The sequence below is a fragment of the Gastrolobium bilobum genome, unplaced genomic scaffold, assembly GCF_033153095.1.
Source record: "Gastrolobium bilobum isolate Gb01-03AN ecotype WA unplaced genomic scaffold, APGP_CSIRO_Gbil_v1 utg12771, whole genome shotgun sequence".
Taxonomy (NCBI): domain Eukaryota; kingdom Viridiplantae; phylum Streptophyta; class Magnoliopsida; order Fabales; family Fabaceae; genus Gastrolobium; species Gastrolobium bilobum.
The window spans coordinates 173,598-196,078 of record NW_026896441.1 but is presented as its reverse complement, the minus strand read 5'-3'; the positions used below and the strand labels follow the sequence as shown (position 1 = coordinate 196,078).

Here is a 22,481-nt window from a genome sequence, read left to right as displayed (position 1 = left end):
GAGGAGTTCATGCAATACCGGGAGCAGAACAATCAACGCATGGAACAATTGTTTGCAACAATGGAGTCTCGTTTTCAGGACATGCAAACGACTTTTAAGGAATCTCTCCTTCAAGCTCAAGGTATGACTTTTGAGAATCATAGTACTAATGTGGGTTCATCAGCACCGCGTGTTGTTAATCATGTTCATAATCATGATGATCCACGATCGGTGTTGAAATTCCTCAAACCGGAGATACCCAAATTTGATGGAAAAGACCCAAATGTTTGGATCTTTAAAACAGAATTATTCTTCAAAATCCAACAAGTTCCAGAGCAATTTAAGGTGGAATTGGCTGGATTACGCATGGAGGGAGTAGCAGCCGATTGGTTTCAATGGATGTTTACCAGTGGGAACATCACGTTGTGGGAGCAGTTTGTTCGTGCTGTTAGGGAACATTTTGGTCCTTCTAATTACAAAGATATTCGTGGTGTTTTGGCTAAACTTCTGCAAACTGGATCCTTGGCTGATTATATGGCAGATTTTCAACGGTTGATGAACCAGGTCTCGAATATAAGTGATGACCTCTTGATGACTTTTTTCATTGCTGGATTGCATGCAGAGTTGCAAGGGGCAGTGCAGCTTACGTGGCCAACTTCTCTTCACCAAGCTATGCAATTGGCTATAGCTTATGATAGCCACCATGGGGAGTTGCGTAATTCTTTTCAAAATCAACCCAAGAAGTTTGTTCCTCGACCGAATTTAGGAAGCACATCGGAGAAGGTTAGCTCAAATACTTTACCTTCACAAGCAGCTTCAGCTTCCACTTCTAATTTGCCCATTAAGAAAATGTCATCTGATGAGTTGGCAAAGAAACGAGAATTGGGGATTTGTTATGTGTGTGATGAAAAGTGGTCCTCTAAACACCGTTGCAAAGCTAAGATGCTAGTCCTGATAGTTGATGATGATTCTGGTGAAGAATCAGAGGAGGAAATAATTTGGAGAAAAGAAGATACTAAGGATTCGAAACTTGATGCTGCATTACACTCACTGTCTGGCAGGTCAGATGTTAAATCTTTGGTACTGTTGGCAAGGGTAGGATCATTGGATGTTAAAGTGTTGGTGGATTCTGGTAGTTCTCACAACTTCATACAAAGAAGTTTGGTTGAGGAACTACACTTGTCAATGGTTCGAACACCTAAAATGAGAGTCTTTATGGGCAATGGTGAGTTTTTGAAATGTGACAGAAAATGCTCTCAGGTCCAATTACTGATTCAAGGACATACATTTGTGACTGATCTATATGTCTTAGACTTATGCAATCTCAATATTGTTTTGGGGATGCAATGGTTAATTACTTTGGGAAGAGTTACTCACAATTATGCTGAATTGTCTATGGAATTTACATGGACCAATAAGTTGATTGAGTTGAAGGGTACCAAACCACAACAGCAGTCAGTAGCTGTGATGGAGGAGCAAACCACTTGTCATGCTTTGTGGGGGCAGGATGATGCAGTCACTCAAGTGAATTTTGATCTGTTACTTCTGAAGGAGAGAATTCCACCTGAATTATGGGATGTATTAGTCAAATGGCAACAGGTGTTTGCGATACCTAAGACATTGCCTCCATTTCGCGAATTGACACATTCTATTCAGCTGATAGATGAGTCTAAAGCTGTCAGAGTGAAGCCATACAGATACCCTCATCACCAAAAGGAGGAAATCGAAAGGCAAGTTGCTGAACTCTTAGATTTTGGTTGGATTCAGCTAAGTCATAGCTCTTTTTCCTCTCCCGTTTTGTTAGTCAGAAAAAATAACAATACTTGGCGTATGTGTGTTGATTATCGAGCTTTAAATGCATTAACTATCAAGGATGCTTTTCCCATTCCTACCATAGATGAACTATTGGATGAATTGTATAATGCTAAGCTGTTTAGTAAGTTGGATTTGCGTTCTGGTTATCATCAAATACGTATGAAACCAGAAGATGTACACAAAACCGCATTTAGAACACATGATGGTCACTATGAATTCAAAGTTATGCCATTTGGCCTTACAAATGCACCAGCAACCTTTCAATCAACCATGAATAGAATTTTTCGACCATTTCTTCGCAAGTTCATTGTGGTTTTCTTCGATGATGTTCTAATCTATAGTTCTTCCTTGGCTGATCATAAGGAGCATTTGGCAACAACACTGTCTTGCCTATTGGATAATTTGTTTTTTGTCAAATTAAGCAAATGTGATTTTGGTGTAAGTGAAATTGCCTACTTGGGCCATGTGGTTACTGCTTCTGGTGTCAAGGCAGATGCTAAAAAAATTGAAGCCATGATGGAGTGGCCAATACCTAAATCTATCAAACAGCTTAGAGCCTTCTTGGGGTTAACAGGCTATTACAGGAGGTTTGTACAAGGCTATGCCTCATTGGCTCATCCCCTCACTGAATTATTGAAGCTCGATAATTGGAAATGGTCATCTGAGGCAGAAAGTGCTTTCCAAGCATTGAAACTAGCTATGTCCACCACTCCAGTTCTAAGGCTGCCAGATTTCACTTCTTCCTTTGTGATTGAATCAGACGCATCCAACTTGGGAGTGGGGGCAGTTTTATTACAAGAAGGCAGACCAGTCTCTTATTTCAGTAAGAAATTGGGTCCTAGGATGGCTGTGGCATCTGCATATGTTCGAGAGCTTTTTTCAGTCACTGAGGCAATCAAAAAGTGGAGACATTATCTACTTGGCTCTTATTTTGTGATTAAAACAGATCACCAAAGCTTAAGGGAATTGTTGAGGCAAACTATCCAAACTCCAGAACAACAAAAGTATGCTCATAAGCTCATGGGCTATAATTTTTCAATTGAGTACAAATCAGGCTCTTCTAACATTGTAGCTGATGCTCTTTCGCGCCAATTTCCAGAGGAAGAAATCCTTACTTGCTGTGTGTTACAATCACAACCTACAATTGATGTATGGATGAAGATCAAGGAGGAAAATAACAGTGATCCAGAATTATTAGCTATCCACAAATTGATTGACGAAGGCTCTCATATGGATCCTGCTATCTCTCGAAAGGATGGTATGCTATTTCACAAGTCTAGGTGCTTGTTAGGATCTACATCTACATTGAAGGCACTATTGTTGACAGAAGCTCATTGCACACCTGTGGGGGGACATGCTGGGGTTCAACGAACATTCATGAGGTTGTCTACTTCATTTAAATGGAGCAACATGAGGAGAGATGTCAAATTATTTGTCCAAGAATGTTCCATTTGTCAACAAATAAAGAATTCAACTCAGGTACCGTTTGGCTTATTGCAACCATTAAAGATTCCTGATGCAATTTTTGATGACTTAACCTTAGATTTTATCACTGCATTACCAAATTAGTCCAATGGGTATGCAACCATATTAGTGGTGGTGGATCGATTGTCTAAATATGGCCACTTTGGACCATTACCAGCAACTTATACTGCAGCAACTGTAGCTGCCTTATTTTGTGAGATGGTAGTGAAGCACCATGGCTTTCCAAGATCTTTGGTTTCGGATCGTGATCCAGTTTTCATGAGTCGGTTTTGGCAGCAGTTATTTCGTTTGAGTGGAACTAAATTACTTGCTAGTTCCTCATACCATCCCCAAACGGATGGACAATCCGAAGTCACCAACCGGTATCTTGAACAGTATTTGCGTGCATTTTGGTTTGATCAGAACAGTAGATGGTCTCAATGGCTATGCTGGGCTGAGTTACACTATAATACTTCAGTGCATTCTTCCATCCAAATGTCTCCCTTTCAAGCGCTATATGGGAAACTACCAACTCTCATCCCTCAGTACCACAAGGATTCTGTTCAAACAGAAGCAGTAGATATGATGTTGCGTCCGAGAGGGGAAGTTTTATCCTTATTAAAAGTGCAATTACAACGAGCACAACAAAGAATGAAGAATGAAGATGACCGCCACCGTCAGGAACGTGCGTTTCAGGTTGGCGACCGGGTGTTAATTAAGCTTCAACCATACCAACAAGTATCAGTAGCTAAACGGGCTAATCATAAATTGGCTAAGCGTTTTTTTGGTCCATATACCATAGAACAGGTTATCAGCCCTGTTGCTTACAAGGTTAATCTTCCAGAAGGCAGTTTAATTCATCCTGTTTTTCACATTTCGGTTTTGAAACCATTTTTTGGTTCTTCCAGTCCAACTTTTGCAGCTTTACCAGCAGACAGCATTGATCACAGACCTGTACAGGTTCCTATAGCCATTCTAGCTTCACGGCAGATTACATTGGGCGGCCAAAATGTCCTACAAAAATTGGTGCAATGGTCTACAACTGTTCCGGAGGATGCAACTTGGGAAAACGCTGAAGAATTGTATCAAACTTATCCCAACCTTGAGGACAAGGTGGCTTTCGAAGGGGGGGAAGATGTTAGGAACATAACAGGGCCTGAAGCCCGAAGCAAAAGGATAAGGGGTTGTCCTTCGTGGGCCTTAGATCATGTAACATAGTGGCATTAACATGGGTTGTGATCCATGTGAATAAGAAGACAGTTAATAGTTAGTTGTATTGAGTAGTAGTGCTTGCGTGGCAGCACCTAAATGTAACTATAAATAAGGGGGCATTGTGTAGTGAAGGACTCATTGATCATTGTGAATAAGAATATAGTTCATAGTTCTATTCTGTTACAGATACCCATTCCGTATCATTGGTGCATTGGAATTCTTTCCTTTCACGTCTCTTTTTAATAGTGGATTTAAATTTAAATGTTTTTTGCGACTTATTTTGGATTTTGATTCAACAATGTTTTGCAGATGTGTAAAGTTTTACGTTCATTAGTCTGCTTGTTTCAGGATCAAACATAAGTTCCTATATCAACATGGTTTGTGATACACTTAAGAATACTATATCAAAGGCCGTGATTTATTGTCAAGTTAAAGAGGCTAAGAGATCATTATAATTTTACGTTCATTAAATGATGATATATATAGACTTTCACTACTGAATTTTCTTATTAACTATTTTAGGAGTTTGATTTTGTTACTTGAATTATTAAATTCATTATTTCTTAACAACACATCATTAAATGATAGTGTAAATTTAATGCATTCAAAATAAATTTTTATTTTATTTCTTGAATTGAAATTAGGGAGATTTTATGCATATAAATTGGGATTGGCTAGAGGAATGAGAAAAGCCCCTAATTACATAAAAGAAACCCCTTTCCTTTATAGTTTTTTTATTTGTATTTAGCTTGTCTTTTTCTTTCTTTCCATATATATAATATTTAGTTCTTAAATGTATAAGTCGTTTGCAATAGATAAAAAAATCTATTATCTTATAAAACCATCACAATATTAGTTAGCAGCATAGAGTGATAGCATTAGATTATAAATAATAACTACAAATAAAACTGACCAGCTGATTAAGGGCAAGGCAATTATTTTCCAAAATAAAAAAAACCTTGTTACATAATTTTTGCAAAATTAAATAAATAATAAAAGTTAAAGACAGAGCAGAATCTAACAACAAATTTTTAATTGAAAATAACTAGTTAGATTAAAATTAGGAATGATCGCATCCTCTGAAAGTTGTCTCATTCACGATAAAATGTGCCCAGTGTTGTTAGAAACATGTGCTCGGTGGCATGCCATCCCGGCATGGATTTTGACATTACATTTCATATGACAACAGATTATAAAAATAAAAAATCTGCCTTGCTAGTTTCTTGGTTAACAATTAACATCGACACTTCAAAAAATCTGACATATATATCGTGCTTGACAATTTTTGATATTCTGAAATTCCGTCGAAAAGTTAACCATATTTAATTTCTTTTTTTTTTTTTCAAGAGTTTTCGACGGAATTCCTTTTCTGTCGAAAATTTTCGACGGAATTTCTTTTTCCGTCGAAATTTTCGACGGAAAACAGATTCTGTGGAAAATTCCGTCAATACTTTCAACGGAAATATTTTCTGTCGAAAAATTCCGTCGATAATAAAGACTTTTCTAGTAGTGTTTTCCGACACTCCAGCACGCGTTGTAGAGATTCAAAAAAGGTTTAAAGGTTGCATTTTTAGTTCAAACTATTAGATTCATTAGATTACGACTACCATTTTATTGAGATATCTTATATTTCTTTGTAATATTGATGAGTATTATAAGTTTAGCTTTATTTTTTATTAAATTATTAAATATTAAATATAATATACTCTATACAAATTAAAAATATTATTTAATATCAAAGCATGTCCTAACATATAAAATTTAATATTTTTTAAAATCCCACGACGATGTTAGTGTAACATAGGTTAACAATATCCATGGAGGATCTGAAATCTGCTACGAAGGAGCACGTGGAAGTTATGGCAGATCTTGTTCAGAATTTCCCTTTGGAGCTTCGGCCTGGCCTTCGCCCAGCTTATGATAACTTGATGAGTTTTTTTTCCATGCCATTGATTGGGAGGTGCCCTCCTATTATTTTTTGTTTATTTTTTTCACTTCTTTTTGGGTGCTTGATAAATGAAGTGTTTCCATTTTTTTTTTTCTTTTGTTTCGGTGCTTGAGAAATCAAGTAAAACCAAGGTTGAAGTGCAAAAATTGGTGAAAGTTTCCCAGATTTTTTTTTTTGGCTGAAATTTGTTATTATTGTAATGTCCAGTATTTGTTTGTGCTGTGTAATATAATCACATGAAATTTAATTTTAGATTTTATTTTTGGTGACATTTGAATAGTGGAATTGGTGCAGGTGATTCATGATTTTTTGTTTAATAAAAAATTTAAAATTTGTTGTTGCCTTTCAATTTCTATTTGTAAAGAATGGAGCCAAAAAAAGTTTTTTTTTTTCACTTTTATTTGAAATTGAAGTATAAATTAATTTTTAATCAATGACAATTAATATTTATTAATTGAGACATTTATTCCTTAACTTTTTATATTATTATATTTTTTTATTGATAAATTTTAAGTATTATTTTTTACTTAATTTGTCATTCCTTATTTGGATTTCCAAATATTTATTATTAGTGTTTCCTAAATTAATTCAATCTCAAATCAATGAGACTTTAGTTACTTGATTTTATTAAATGATTTTTGTTTTGTATTTTGTATTTTTACTTAATTTATCATGCCCATATATAACACATTCCTCATTTAAGCTATACAATACATTAATGTCTTATAAATTGATTTTAATTTATTATATTTTTATAATATGAAATTTTAAATTATCAATGATTTTTAAAAAATATTTTTCTTTAATTTTCTCCAAATTAAATCCATAATTAATTTTTCCTGAGTAAACCCTAAATTTATTTCTTTATAAGACAAATCTTAAATTTATTTTTAATCAATCATAATCAATATTCACTGATAGAGGCACTTAATCAATGAAAATCAATATTTACAAATATATAAATTTATTCCTTAATTTCATTATATTATATTATTTTATTGCTTGATTTTCCAATGAATCAGTTTTTCTTTTATTATTTAAATTCTAGTGTTGTTAAAAGTTGCATTCTCCGTATAAACTTTCCAATTATTTAGTTTCAGTATTTCCTAAACTGATTCAATCTTAAATGGGATAGGATCCATTTATAATTTTTTTTTGAAAATTATACTAAGTACAACCGGTCATACACTGCATGATTAAAGTATGACCGATCGTACTTAATGTAGTTTGTAATAGTTTGTAAACAAAAAAGTTTGTAAATATAACCTGTCCCATATTAAATTAATGAAATTTGGCTCCTTACTTTATTAGATTACGATATTTTAAAAATAATGCTGCGTTAATCCATTGATTTTGTAAGATTATTTTTTCTTTTAATTTCTGAAATTGACACAATGTACTCTCTCTGTCATTGACTACATGAAGATAGGAATGGATTCTAGTGTTTAATTTTAAATACAAAGTGAGTGATTTGAAATGCAAAAAAGAGAGGCGACAGTAGATTCTGTTACATTTTACAACAGTTACCCTCTATCTTTATTTAAACAAGACCAACATTATTTAAAATTGAAACTTAAATTCAATAGCTGTGCTGCTCATCTGTAACAAACCACAACAGTAATGCATTCTTGATTATATAAGGTTAATTTAGTTCTTAGCATCTTCACCTCAGTAAACTAACCTTGATTATTAGTTTCTTCTGCAATGGCCAATTTGCAAACAGCGCCCACTGAGGTGGTTCCAGATGAATTTCCAGCGGGTCTAAGGGTTCTTGTGGTTGATCATGACATCACTGTGCTCAAAGCCACCGAGCAAATGTCTGCTCGATGCCGTTATCACGGTTAGTTATACCATATTAAATTGTAAATTATTTCACGATTTAATCTTACGGTAATTGTTATTTGTATATATGTTCCAGTTACCACATGTTCTACGGCTCTAGCGGCTTTGGAGATTCTGCTGGAGAGAAAAGATTGTTTTGATATGATACTCATTGATGATAATATGCCAGACATGGATGGCTATAAATTCATTCGGCACATTCATAGCAAAACGATCAATATTCCTTTCGTTAGTATGTAGTTAAATTTATCCTAGAATTTATAATTAATATGGAGAACTCATTTTACTCATCATTGAAAATTCAAATTCTTCAAATTCTGCATCTGCAGTGATGTCTGTCAGCGATGATCCAAGTGATGTCTTGAAGGCTATTGACAATGGTGCTTGTCATTATTTGACTAAACCATTACATGATGAAGAATTCAAAAATATATGGCAGCATGTGGTTAGAGAAGCCCGGATTGAAAATAAAAAAAATGACAAGTCAGTGAGCTTGGGAGAGGATGACCCAAAAAGACGGAGAAATGATGATGTTTTCGAATTTGCTTTGTCCGATGCTGATGCTGATGCAGATGCAGATGCAGATGCAGCACAAGCGGTTGTTCAAGCTCCACAGAAAAGCAGCAGCAGTTCACAAGAAACCAATGCTGTTGACTCTGGAGATATCGTTTATCCACCCCCGCCGGCAAAAAAGCAGCGTGTGGTATGGACAACAGAATTGCATAACGAATTCGTAAAAGCCGTGGATCAACTCGGAGTTGAAAGTATGATTTTTCAACTTCTTTTTTAAAAATTTCAAATTACTTCTCTTTAATCATAACATGACTCAAGTTTACAGCATCGATCCTTTGTTAGTATATTTTAATCATTTTATGCAATTTAACTCATCGGAGTTTATTCCTCCCTTATTTTGCAGAGGCTGTGCCAAAGAGAATTCTTGAATTGATGAATGTCCCCTATTTGACAAGAGAGAATATCGCTAGTCACTTGCAGGTTTGATTCTGGATGCATTTTACTTTTGTCACATCAAAACTCAAGAAAAGCCTACCATACGTAATTGTTATACGTATCTACGATTCAGAATTTCCTTCCGTGATAGGTATCGATCGATTGGTTGTATCAAAATAAGTCTTGTATTGGATTGTATATCACATACACTATCGAATCGTGTATCGTAAAATACGAAAATCAAACCAAAACTAAAAAAATTTATGGGAAAAGCAAATAAGGATATATTTGTGATTCAAACTAAAAAAATTATTATTAATATGGAAAAGAAACTAAAGATTTGATTTGTGATTTAAATTCAAAAATCAGTTAGCAAATTAGTGATAATATTAATCTTGATGATAAAGTAGTAGAAGAATAACTGTTTGAATTTTAGTTACTTATGTATTTTGTTGATTGAGTTTTTTTTTTTTGTATTTGAATTTGAATTTACATAATGTTATATATTTTTAAATTATTTTTTATTACGTTTATGTATCTTATCGTGATTGTATTTAATTAATTGTTATAATTTTTTTTTTTCTCATCTGGAGTAAATCCAACCTTCACATTAGATGATCTAATTCGAAATTTTAAATAGTTAAAGTTGTAAGCTTTACATTAAATGCAGCCGTCAAATTTGTTTTTAATCTAAACCGAGGCAAAAGATTGTAAATTAATACACTTTTTGTTGGTTCTAAAAGGATATTAAAATTACCCTTTGTGGTTGCATTATTGATTGGCAGAAATTTAGACAATATTTGAAGAGAGAGACAGAGCAACAGAATGAAATGCCAAACTCCGCCACTGGTACTACAGAAGGTGCACTTGGGGTATTTGACTTTCACGCTTTTGCTGGCTTGAATGTTTCCAGTGAAACCCAAGCAGGAGGCCTTCATAATGAGCTCATAGGTAAAATAATGCCTCAAGAGGACCAAGCTTCCCTACTGAAACCATTCATACAGTGGCCCAACCAATCTCATGCAGAACATGCTATGGTATGTGGTGGTCATCATCTAGCAAAATATCCTTCTAACATTTCCATGAATTCCCCTCAGTCATCCAGCATAGCTGTAGAAGATGCATCATTAGGATATGGAACATGGCGATCATCAGGCACATTTGATTCAGTGGGAGTTGGAAGGCTTGGTATTCAGAAAAATAATGAACTGATAGATATACTGCAGCTTAACCAGAAAAAGCTCGAGTATCAACAAAAAGAACAGCAACTGCAGCAGCAGCAGCAGCAGTCACTTATGCTCGATCAGATTCAGCCATCTCGCTCGGTGATTCCATGTACTGCTTTACAGGAGGAAAATAACGTTGCTTCTGTCAACCAGAATGTCAGCTTTGGCAGGAATTCTCTTACAGCTGATTATAATATTTTAGCACCTCAAACAAATAATTCACTAAATATTGCTCAATTACCTGGTGAGAACGCCAATGCTAGAGGAATACTCTCTTATCCAAGTCTTTCACCGGTGTCTGATACACAAGTTCCTGATGGTTCTATATCAGGTGATTCACTTTATCAAGCGTCTTTTAACAATCTTTGATTTCAACAGCTTGAATTGTTAGCTTCTTGCTAGCTAATTAAATGTTACTTTTTTTTGTACTGTTTTCAAGCAAACCTATATCTACATCATGCAAGAATCAGTAATTAATTAATTTAATGTTACGTATATAATTTTTTTCTTATTTATTTATTATTACTATTTTGTAATTGGATTTTTTTTTTGATGATATCAAATACTTGGACATCAGCGTGTTTGTTGGAATAGTAAAATTGTGCGTACTCCAAGGACACTGCGGCTATGATACCGGAATTCAACCGTCAGGGGTCATGACATAGTGACTCCTAACAAACGCAACACCGGCACTGCTTTCAAGTTTCGTATTAGTATTTAACTGTTATCTAAATTCTAAATGGATTACTTGCATGGAATGACGAAATTGAATAAAAATTATATATTAATACTCTATATTCACGTGATCACATACTCTAAAGTATTATAGATAATTTTAGATTGATACGTTTATGATGATTTATTAGTAAATTATTTACAGATAACATATAGATTTAGTTTAAGTGTATTTGTTTGGATCCTCTTTTTTTTAAACTAGAAGCTACTTATAAGTATAAGTTAGGTCAAATAAGTTTTGAGAAAAATTCTTTTTTTATAATGAAGAAAAAAGTAGGAGCTTTTTTTAGGCTCTTATTTGCTTTTTTTTAAATTGTGTGCTTTTTAAAAAAAATAAAAGTTATACATATAGAAAGAGAGAGATAATTTTCTTGAAATATTGCTTTGAAGTAACTTTCTAGCTAAATATTTTATATAATTATAAAATAACTTTTAATTTTTTTTAAGCTCTTTTTTTTAGCTTTAACTTATAAGTAGCTTCTAACTTAAAAAAAGAGAATCCAAACGGTTCTTACCATAAGCGAATGAGTCTGATTCTCCTTCCTTATTGTCCTTGTATTTATAAGGGTTCTCATAGCTGGTTAACGGTGAAGATCATGGGTGAGGAACCATTTTCCTAGTCAACACCGTGGCAGACAGTTGTTACAAAGCTGGGAAGGATCGTGGGTTTGATCCTACGATCCGTGCTTTTATTACTCAGTCTATTAATTACAGCATAAGGAGTTAACCGAGTGTATTAGTCTCGGTATAAGGTATTGGCCAACCTCTGCGCTACAACCTAATGGGTCCAACCTGGTTAACTAAATCAAAACAGTAAGATTCTACAGTCTTAATTTGTCATTCCATTATGTTGCTATCTTTAAATAATGTATAAATTTCTGGCGATGAATGTTTCAATTACAATTGGTTATAATAATTAAAGTTTAGAATCACAAAAGCGAGTGCAGTAATATTGCGTCGAGATGAATTGAAAACATATATTTAATGTAAGCTTCTACCTGTCTGTTGCTATCAATTAATTACTACCAAAACTTCGTTATCAACTGATAAAAATTTCTATTTAGCTGGCTACCAAAAAATTAATAATAAATCTATTTAGCTCTTTAAAAATGAAATCGGGTTTACTTTAGTCAAAAAAAAAAAGAAAAAAGAAAAAAATTATAATGGCATTGATTAACGATGGGATATATTTGTGTAATATAAGAGTAACTAACGAACCCTCGAAATTTATTGTCGATGAGTCATTATAAAATCTATCTTCCAATGACAAATACAAAATTGAAAGGAAGTTCAATTTGGTATAATTAAGTCGCATAAAAAATCTAAAACACGTTAAACAAGGACTGCTCAGTAGGTACTTAACTGGAGCAACCTTCCCAGCTTTCACCATTAATTTGTCGAACTGCTTCTTTCCCTCGAAAACCAACTGTGCTCTTTCCTTTCAGTTCTTTTCTAGCTCCCTAACAGTATCATATAGTAGTTCCATCCAATCTCAGATGACAATCTACCTAGCAAGCAGTACTTGCGTCCCTTCGTAGCATCAGGGACGACCATCCTTTTTATCTTGTCTTATGGATGAAGGATTCCCTCATTAACCTTCAAACGAGCAAGAGCAGCTTCCCCTCGCTTCGTCTTACGGGGTATCATTCCACGGAATGGATGAGACCATGGGAATTCATGTGCTTGCGTAGCGACGGTGGGTTTGAACTATGAAGAGCCATAATATTTCAAAAACAAGTTACTTCAAAGATACTTTTCAATGTCTTAGTATTATATAATATTTTTAATATAATATATTTCACATTAACAAAATATGATAAAAAAAAATTATAAGCACAAATAATAAATTATCCATACAAAATTGATAAATACCTCAACTAATGTGTGGACGTGGAGTGCTACTAAAAATTAACAAAAACAAAATTAATTACAAATTAATATGGACAATGAAATAGCAAAAAAAAAAAAAAAAACGGAAGAGACAAAGGCACGATAAATGGCTTGCTATATATAAGAGACAAAGGCACAACAAATTAACCAAAAAAATTATTAAACCAATATGGATAATTTTTGTTCACTGTCAGCAAAAAAAAAAAAAAAAAAGGAGAGACAAACAAAGGCATGATAAAAAGAAAGAAAAAAGACAAAATGACATTATTAATGCTCTTTTTTTATTTTGGTAACAATATTAATGAAAGAAAAAAAAGAAAAAATGAGGTTAAAGAATAAAGACAAACTGAGAGAGAGAGATAACGCGAGGAGAGGAAAGAAGGAATAACAACATCGAGGAGAGGAAGATGGCCGAGGTTAAAGAATAAAGACAAACTGAGAGAGAGATAGTTGCAGACGCAGTCACGCGAGGAGAGGAAAGAAGGAATAACAGCATCGAGGAGAGGAAGAAGGCCGATGTGAGTATGCAGAAGTGAGTCAGAAGACAGCATAGGAGAGGAAGACGATAGTTGGCAGAACTCAAAAGTGAGCTCTCACTCTTGGTGAGATGTTCGAGATGAGGTGAGTATAGAATTTAGTTAGATTTGAATTTAGGGTATTTTTTGGCCAAAATCTTCACCCTTCAGTTTTTTAAAATTCACAAACCTGTCATTTGGCTTAATTGAATTTGTTTGACCAAGCTGATACGTAAAAATCGGTCTGGGGATGTGTATCAGATACGTAGAAATTTTTTTAGCACGTATTGGTGCTTCATAGTTTTACATGATACTATATCCTTATTTTTATTAATAAATAATTAAATATTATTGAATTTATTTTTTTATATGAGTGAAATTAAAACCTAATACAACCTATTCAAATTCATCGATACTAGAACAAACCTAGTGACTTATATTTCATGATAAAACATGTGCCAAGTGTCAGTAGAAACGTGCTCAGTGTCGTGCCATTCCTGCATGTATTTTGAAATTGTATTTCATATGATAGCAGATTATAAAAATAAAAAAACTGCCTTGCTAGTTTATTGCTGAACACAGTGTCCACGGAGGGGCTTAAATATGTTGGAGGTAATGAGTTTGAGAGAGAAAAGTTTAGAAGTGCTTAAAGTATTACACCAAGAAATATCAAGTTTGGAATGCTCAACAGTGTTACCTCAAGCTTAGAAAATCCTAGAGATAATACAAGCTATTGAGCTTCAGCTCATATGGACCCAAATAATCATGCTTTTATCTATTGGGCTTGTATGTTAACATACTATTAAATTATATTATTAATATATTCAACACAAATGAGAATTAAACATATAAAATAATAGAACCTATCCAAATTCCTCATAACAAACCTAATGACTTATATGTCATGATAAAACATGTGCCCAGTGTCATGATAAAACATGTGCCCAGTGTCATGACTATTAAATTATATTATTAATATATTCAACACAAATGAGAATTAAACATATAACATAATAGAACTTATCCAAATTCCTCATAATAAACCTAATGACTTATATGTCATGATAAAACATGTGCCCAGTGTCATTAGAAACGGGTTTAGTGTCATGCCATTCTGCATGTATTTTGAAATTGTATTTCATATGACAACAAATTATAAAAGTAAAAAACTGTTCTGCTAGTTTATTGCTTAACATATAACAGTGTCCACGGAGGGGCTGAAATCTGCTATGTGGAAGTTATAGCAGATCTTTTTCAGAATTTCTCTTAATTTATCATGACCATATATAACACATTTATCATTTAAGCTATACGTACAATATATATCAATATCTTATAAGTTGATTTTAATTTATTATATTTTTATAATATTAAATTCTAAATTATCAATGATTTTTTCAAAATATATTTCTTTAATTTTTCTCCAAATTAAATCCAGAATTAATTTTTCCTGAATAAACAGTAGATTTATTTCTTTATAAGAGAAATCTTAAATTTATTTTTAATCAATCATATATCAATATTCACTAATAGAGGCACTTGATCAATATTCCTTAAGTATTACTTTTTTCGGTAATTAATTAAGTGTTACGCATATATCTTTTTCTTATTTTTTATTATTATTATGTAATTCGATTTTTTTTTTTGATGATGTCATATATCCCCTTGCTATGACAACGAAATTCAACCATTAAGGTCATGACATATATTTTTTTTTTTCTAAACTGTCGTGACTCCTAACTAACATAACACCGGTGCTGCTTTCAAATTTCGGATTATGTGCATGGAATGATGAAATTGAATCAAAATTATATATTAATGCTCTATATTCATGGTATCACTTAAATTTAGACTCTAGAGTAACTACAAAAAGATAGTTGATTAGCGGAGGTTTTTTAGTGGAGGTCAGGAAAACCTCCGCTAAATGATTTAAATTTTAGCAGGTTTTAAACCTCCATAATTTAAAATTATATTATTTTAATTTTTATATACCAATCCATATTGTTTTTAGTGATTTCCATTTGTTTTGTTTGTTAAAAAAATTTCTGGCGAGCTTGGATTTAAAAAAGAACTTAACTTAACTAAAATCCAACCCAAACTTAACGGAAGAAAAAAGGAAGCACCAAGAACGTGATATACGCAAAGAGTAAAACCTAAGGTTCAAAAATTATGCTTCAGCGCATCAATCTTCTCTAGCGCCCCTTTCTACTCTGGTGGTACTCTTTCTGTTTGCTCTTATTTCTTATCAAAATGTTAAGCTCTCTTCTTGTATCATCTCTTACTTCAAACACATTTTCGGATTTAAAATAACAAAGGGCGATTGTTCCATGCACTCACTGTAAAACTATGTGTCTCATGTGTAATGTGTGTCAATTAGTTTAATTAATAATAAAAGAGACTTTATGGTAATTGACGTTTCACATTAATGATAATTGACGTTTTAACGTTTTGCATTATGATAACGTTTCGCATTAATGATAATTGACGTTTTGGTCATTAAGGGAAGTTAATTTATATAATAGTTTATATGATAAGTTTTCATATAAGGGTATCTGATAGAAAACAAACGTCCTTCTGAGTCTGCCTAGAAAAGTTGTATCCTATCCCTACGGTGAAAAGGGTTAAGGCTTAGAGAAAGCATTCTACTATTAAAGATCTTCCGCAATTATGGACAAAAGTATGTTTATGTGAAACTCATGAATTCTAAAGATCCTATGTCATGTTCTTTGTTGATTACTGTTGAACATGTATTGATGAATTACTGATGAATTGGTAACACTCGCTGCTTCATATGCTTCAACTTTCTCTCTCATCACTTCCCGTTCCTCGACTCGACCTCACCGGAATCTCGCCGTTGCCGGAAAAGTGAGACTTGGAGCTAGTGACTCGTGTGAGTTGTGACTTCTCTAGGTTTGTTTTCTGTGTTTTTATTTTGGTTTCTGATTTGTGCTTTTAATTGGATTGTTTGTTACTAGTTTTCTGAAGTATTGGTAGTTACTCTTGAAAGAACAAAAACCCTAAAAACATCTTTCACCTGGATGCAGGGTTAAAGTGTGATTAAGTAAAGATTTGGGTAAATTTTGTAAGAATGGAAAGTGTGTTCTTCTGAAGTGTAGAAAATGGGTGATAATCTTCGATTCTTCGAGTTGAACACAGGGAAAAAGATAAATTTGTTTATGATTGGGGACTTGGCTTGCCGAACCTGGTGTTGTTTATGATGCCATAGCCACTGCTGTCAATGTTGGATATCGCCATATAGATTGTACCAAATCTATGACAATGAAAAGGATGTGACAGTTATTTTAAATTAACATTGATATAATTGATCAACTTTCTCATTAATTGCAAAGTACATGTTATATTTTTTATGCCATAAGAGTTATTGTATATTACTTTCCATTTTGCAACTACAAGATGAAAATAATTAAAACTATTCAATAGAAGCAGAGTTGTATTTGAGCAAACTGGTTTTCAAATTTTCTTTTGATTTTCTCTTTTGGTTGTTTTTTTTCCTGTCCTTATCCTCCTTTCTATTTGTCTAAAAAAAATATTTGAATAGTAAAATTAATCCCAGATATTTATAGAAGATTAATCCCAATCAGTACAGCTATCCTTTTTTCAATAGTACAAACCTGCTACATTAGCAATCAAGTTTATCTATAGTATAGATCCGTCTTGTAGTTACTCTTTCCACAAGAACATGGGTGCAACATGGCACAAATTTAGCATGTCATACATTTCCTTTTTAATTCTTAGCATATTAAGTTCATTCTAACTTCTAGTACAGTCAAAGCTGATCAACTTTATCACTTCCATGTAATTTCTGCATAAAATTTTCGTCCTATTTCATCTAGTTTACTCCAATACTTCATTTGCCAAAGTGAATCTTATATCAAGATTTTTGCTCTTGTCATGATTTAAAGATCGAACAGCTAAATGAGATCCTACCCCAATTTTGTAGCTCCTGAAGGTGCCTCTTAGTTTTGTTGTTGTGGCTGACTTAGCTGCAGATTCACTGGAACTTGGAATTCCTCTCCTACGCCCAGACCACTTGTGAGAACAGAATTTCTGTTTGTTCCATTGCCATCTCTTGTTCCATTGACCTGGTTAGTGAAACTCTTTTAAAGTTCAGAATAAAATTACTTGCAAGGATGCACTTATTTAAGAAATGGATCTTTTAGTTTTAGGAGATAAGTTCAGTATTTACAGCTATTCTGAAGCACCAGTTATTGGCTCTTGGAAGAATGAAATTGTCTTGTTGTTGTGTTTTTAACCTGGGCATCAATTCTGTCTGTGACTGGGTCGAATAATTTGCATAGATGCAATTTTTCTAATGATTTAAATATGCTTTATCAGAGAGGCATTTTTGCCGTTGGCATGATTTGTTGTGATGGAGAAGGCCGTCTAAACGAGAAGTCTGTCATGCTGCAGAGCAGGTAAATAGCCACTTTGTTATTTATACTTATGCATCTGTTATCTCTTGTCAGGCTGATGTATCTATGTGCCTGTGTGTTGGATTTGTTAATGAACAATATGTAACTGGTACTCTTGTGAAACAAAGTTTAGTCTACTTGACAAGAGCTTATGCCAATGAGAGAATAGCCATTATACGATTCTTAACATTTTGTGATCCATTATTCTATTTTAGGGGATGCATGTGGAGATTGACCTGTTGAATCATTTGAGGCCTTGACTATGTCTAAGCGTGACACTACATATCATATGTTTGCTACATTTTGTCTCTTCAATTTTACATAATAATGGGTCTGTTTTCTAATAACTCACAGTTTTGAGCATTCTGGAGGGAAATGCGTTCGCCTAGACTTACAACGTTTAAGCCATTTTTCAGTTTTTCCTGGTCCTCAGCAAATTTCTTAATCCTAAAAAACCTACATATCGTATGTTTCATAGACATCGTCCTTAATTTTTACTTGATCATAGATTATACTTAATTCTCTTGCCAAATTGTTTTGTTAACTTTATTGCTAATTATTTATCCTTCTAAGTTCTATAGCCTCACGAGACAGAATTACAGTTTAACATCGACCTTAAAATACGTAACAAAAGCATGCTATATAAGGTACCAAAAGTGTTATCCTTTGAACTAGCTATATTTCTCTCAAAGGAGAAAGAAGATATTATTTGTTTGATAAATGTGGTCCGGTGAATAAAATTGGGAAAGTGACAAAATGAACTTCCCTTTCATTTTTTGTTTTTTTTTATGGAAAACTATGGGATATACATGTGCCGTGTCTGGTTGCTGCCTTATGTTTCTTTGGGAAGCAATTATGCATTTGACAAAATGTGCCTGTTTGGCTGTGCTGTTACATAGCTTAAAAGTTGGAAGTTTTTTTATTTTATTGTTGGGGTGGGAGAGCTATCTAGTAATGTCATGAGGCTTGACCAGTTTGTGACCAAGTTAGCTTTCATGTGTGGCAGCAAGATCTATTGTATTGTTGAATACAAGCATTTAGAGCTTTTACTCAATGCACCTTTTAAATAATTAAATATCTATAGATTCTACATATATAGCCATGCCATCGCACTCTCTGTTTAGTGTATATATGTATAAAAAAAAAAAGAAAAAAGAAAGAAAAGGAAGATAATAAAATACACCAGCATGATTAAAATACTTCAAGCCTACACTGATTGCATAAGTGTAATATCGCTGTTATAGTAAAATTGATATATTTGCTGCTCTATCACATTTGCTTATTGGTTGTAAGCCTTGAAATTTTAATTCATGTCCTATTCTGTGTTCAGCCATGACTGTCGAGTCATGAAGCACATGAATAACTAATTACTTTCATGGAGCACATGTCCTATTCTATCTTGGTTTGGTCAAGGTTTCACAACCTTGATATCCCTTTCATCATTATTGTACTAACATTAATACTTTTTGTAAAGAATTTATTTCATTTTCAGGCTCCAGAAACAATTGTTTGGTACCACTTCTACTCCATTGGTAATGATTTCTTAATTTTTATTTTTAATGTTGAACTTTATATTATTAGTTTAAGTGTCTCATTCTTTTAAGCATACTAAAAGGGTACAATAAATTGGTTTTTCACATGATGAAGGAAGTGAAGAAGCTATCCCAACACGCGGAAGGTCTTTATTAAATAGTAATCACCCTTGAATTGGGTTATATAAATTCAATATTTTTGCTATGATTTTGGGTTCTGTAAAGTGACAAGTGCATCATTAGAGATTCGTATGGATTTTAGAGTTTAAAATGGATTTATTTTATGTGTTTTTTGTTGTGGATAATTGTAAATTTCCTACTCTTTCTCATTTACACAACATTGAATCAACTTTATATCTTTTATGAATGTGTACAATTATAGTGAGGCATATTCTACTATGAATGTTGTTATGCCCTTCATTAAATAAGAGAACATTATGTAAGTTTTTTTTTTTTTGCTAGACATTAATTCAACTTCATATTATAGTATATAAGTGTTAGAGTATATTTATACTTTTATTTATTTAAAAAAGTATTAACCAAGTGCAAGCATAAATATAAACTATAATTGGTGTGCTATAGTGTTTGAATAACTAGTATTTAGTAATTGTTTTCAAGGAAATGTTAAGAGATCAAACAAATAAACAATAAATTGGTTAACAAATCAAGTGATGAGGCCCAATTCCAAAATTATGATTTACAAACTTTTCAGATTTGGATAACTAGTATTTAGTGGAGGTTTAAATATGTCAAAATAATAAATAAATTGTAGCAGTCTATACCCTCTAGAAAATGATGAATTTTGTGGGAATATTGTGGAGGTTAGTAAATTCCAATAAATAATACAATATTTGTGGGGGTCTCGAACCTCCAGAAAATACTTCAACAAATTGTGACATTGTACAAAAAAACCCCCACAAACTATTTTGTGGCGAAGACAGAACTGGGGATTTGGGTGAATGCCACAAATGTCTTTTGTGGGGGTCAAAGACCTCCACAATATGAAAATATGACCTCCACAATAAATTGGTTAACAAATCAAGTGATGAGGCCCAATTCCAAAATTATGATTTACAAACTTTTCAGATTTGGATAACTAGTATTTAGTGGAGGTTTAAATATGTCAAAATAATAAATAAATTGTAGCAGTCTATACCCTCTAGAAAATGATGAATTTTGTGGGAATATTGTGGAGGTTAGTAAATTCCAATAAATAATACAATATTTGTGGGGGTCTTAAACCTCCAGAAAGTGAAATATTTGTGGGGGTCTCGAACCTCCAGAAAATACTTCAACAAATTGTGACATTGTACAAAAAAACCCCCACAAACTATTTTGTGGCGAAGACAGAACTGGGGATTTGGGTGAATGCCACAAATGTCTTTTGTGGGGGTCAAAGACCTCCACAATATGAAAATATGACCTCCACAAAATGCCTGAATTTTTGTAGTGAGTATTATATATAATCTTAGATTGACACGTTTATGATGATTTATTAGTAAATTATTTACAAATAACATTCTGAAATTTATTAATAACTGTTCTTTATGAACATCAAATATAGATTCTAGTTGAAGGATATCTGCTTGGTGTCTGTTTGGATTTATAACAGAATTCAACCATTAGGGGCCATGGCATATTTCTGTTTTTTTTTCTGTGTTAAATTGTCGTCACTCCTAACTAACATAATATTACCTGTGCTGCTTTCAAATTTTGTATTACTATTTAACTGTTATCTAAATTCTAAAATGTACAAATGTATTGTGTGCATGGAATGATGAAATTAAATAAAAATTATATATTAATACTCTATATTCACATGATCACATAAATTTAGACTGTAGAGTATTATATATAATTTTAGATTTATACGTTGACAATGATTTATTAGTAAATTATTTACAAATAACATTCTAAGATTTATTAGTAAGTGTTTTGTATAAACACCAAATATAGATCATAGTACGAGTGAATCAGTTTGATTTTCTTTCCTTTAGTATTATTCTTATATTTATGAGTTTTCATAGATGGTTAGTGATAAATATCATGGGTGAGGAACCATTTTCCTAGTGAAGACCGTGGCATATTATCAAGCTGGGAAGGATCGTGGTTTGGTCCTTCGATCCGGGCTTTTATTACTCAATTTATTAATTCGAGCTTACAGCTTAAGGAGTTAACTGAGTGTATTAGTCTAGGTATAAGGTTTTGGGCCAACCTTTGCTATGTAATCTAATGGGCCTAACATGGTTAACTAAACCAGAAGAGTAAGATTCTATAGTCTTAGTTTGCATTCCATTCTGTTACTCTGTCTCTCCAAGAAGTATCTTTAAATAATGTATAAATTTCTGCCAATGAATGTTTCAATTATAATTGGTAATAATAATTATAGTTTAGAATCACAAAAGCGAGTGTTCACAATCTATTACGTCTATTTGGATTGAAAACATGATTGACAACCTATATTCACACTCTATTACCTGTCCAAAACTTCGTTATCAAGTAAAAAAGTTTCTATTTAGCTGGCTATCAAAAAATAATAAATCTATTTAACTCTGTAGAAATGAAAATCGGACTTACTTTAGACAGAAAAAAAATAAATTATAACCTATAAAACATGGAGTGGTCATTTTTTTGGAATTGTGCATATCGGACACGTGTCCGACACGGACACACATCCGACACGCAGTCAATATTTTGGAACACGCTTCGACACGTTTTTTTGACACGCAGTCAACTTTTTCGGACATGTGGTCAATGTTCGGACACGCTCGGACTCATTTTTTTTAGTCTTAATTTTATTTTATTAACTAAAAATAAAAAATCATTTATAAATCAATTTTTTTCTGTTATGAAATTTCACATGAAAATTAACAAGGTACGAAAAATTATTTTTGTTTATATTTATGTTATGAAATTTGAATATTTGATTGGTTATATGACTT

At 32.9% G+C, this 22,481-nt stretch overlaps 1 protein-coding gene and 1 long non-coding RNA gene across 2 annotated transcripts; both read left to right on the top strand.

Annotated features, from left to right (window-relative positions):
* Positions 1-8,122: 8,122 nt before the first annotated feature.
* LOC133299758 (two-component response regulator ORR21-like) lies at positions 8,123-10,803 on the top strand. The gene is made up of 5 exons (XM_061499239.1): positions 8,123-8,258; positions 8,337-8,492; positions 8,590-9,024; positions 9,177-9,253; positions 9,994-10,803. The coding sequence occupies exons 1-5, from the start codon at positions 8,123-8,125 to the stop codon at positions 10,801-10,803; spliced, it is 1,614 nt and encodes a 537-aa protein (XP_061355223.1).
* Positions 10,804-13,436: 2,633 nt separating this feature from the next.
* Positions 13,437-19,869, top strand: LOC133299766 (uncharacterized). The gene is made up of 6 exons (XR_009749977.1): positions 13,437-13,680; positions 16,441-16,484; positions 17,536-17,680; positions 17,931-18,010; positions 19,482-19,539; positions 19,655-19,869. It is a non-coding gene; the product is annotated as an uncharacterized LOC133299766 (long non-coding RNA).
* Positions 19,870-22,481: the final 2,612 nt, after the last annotated feature.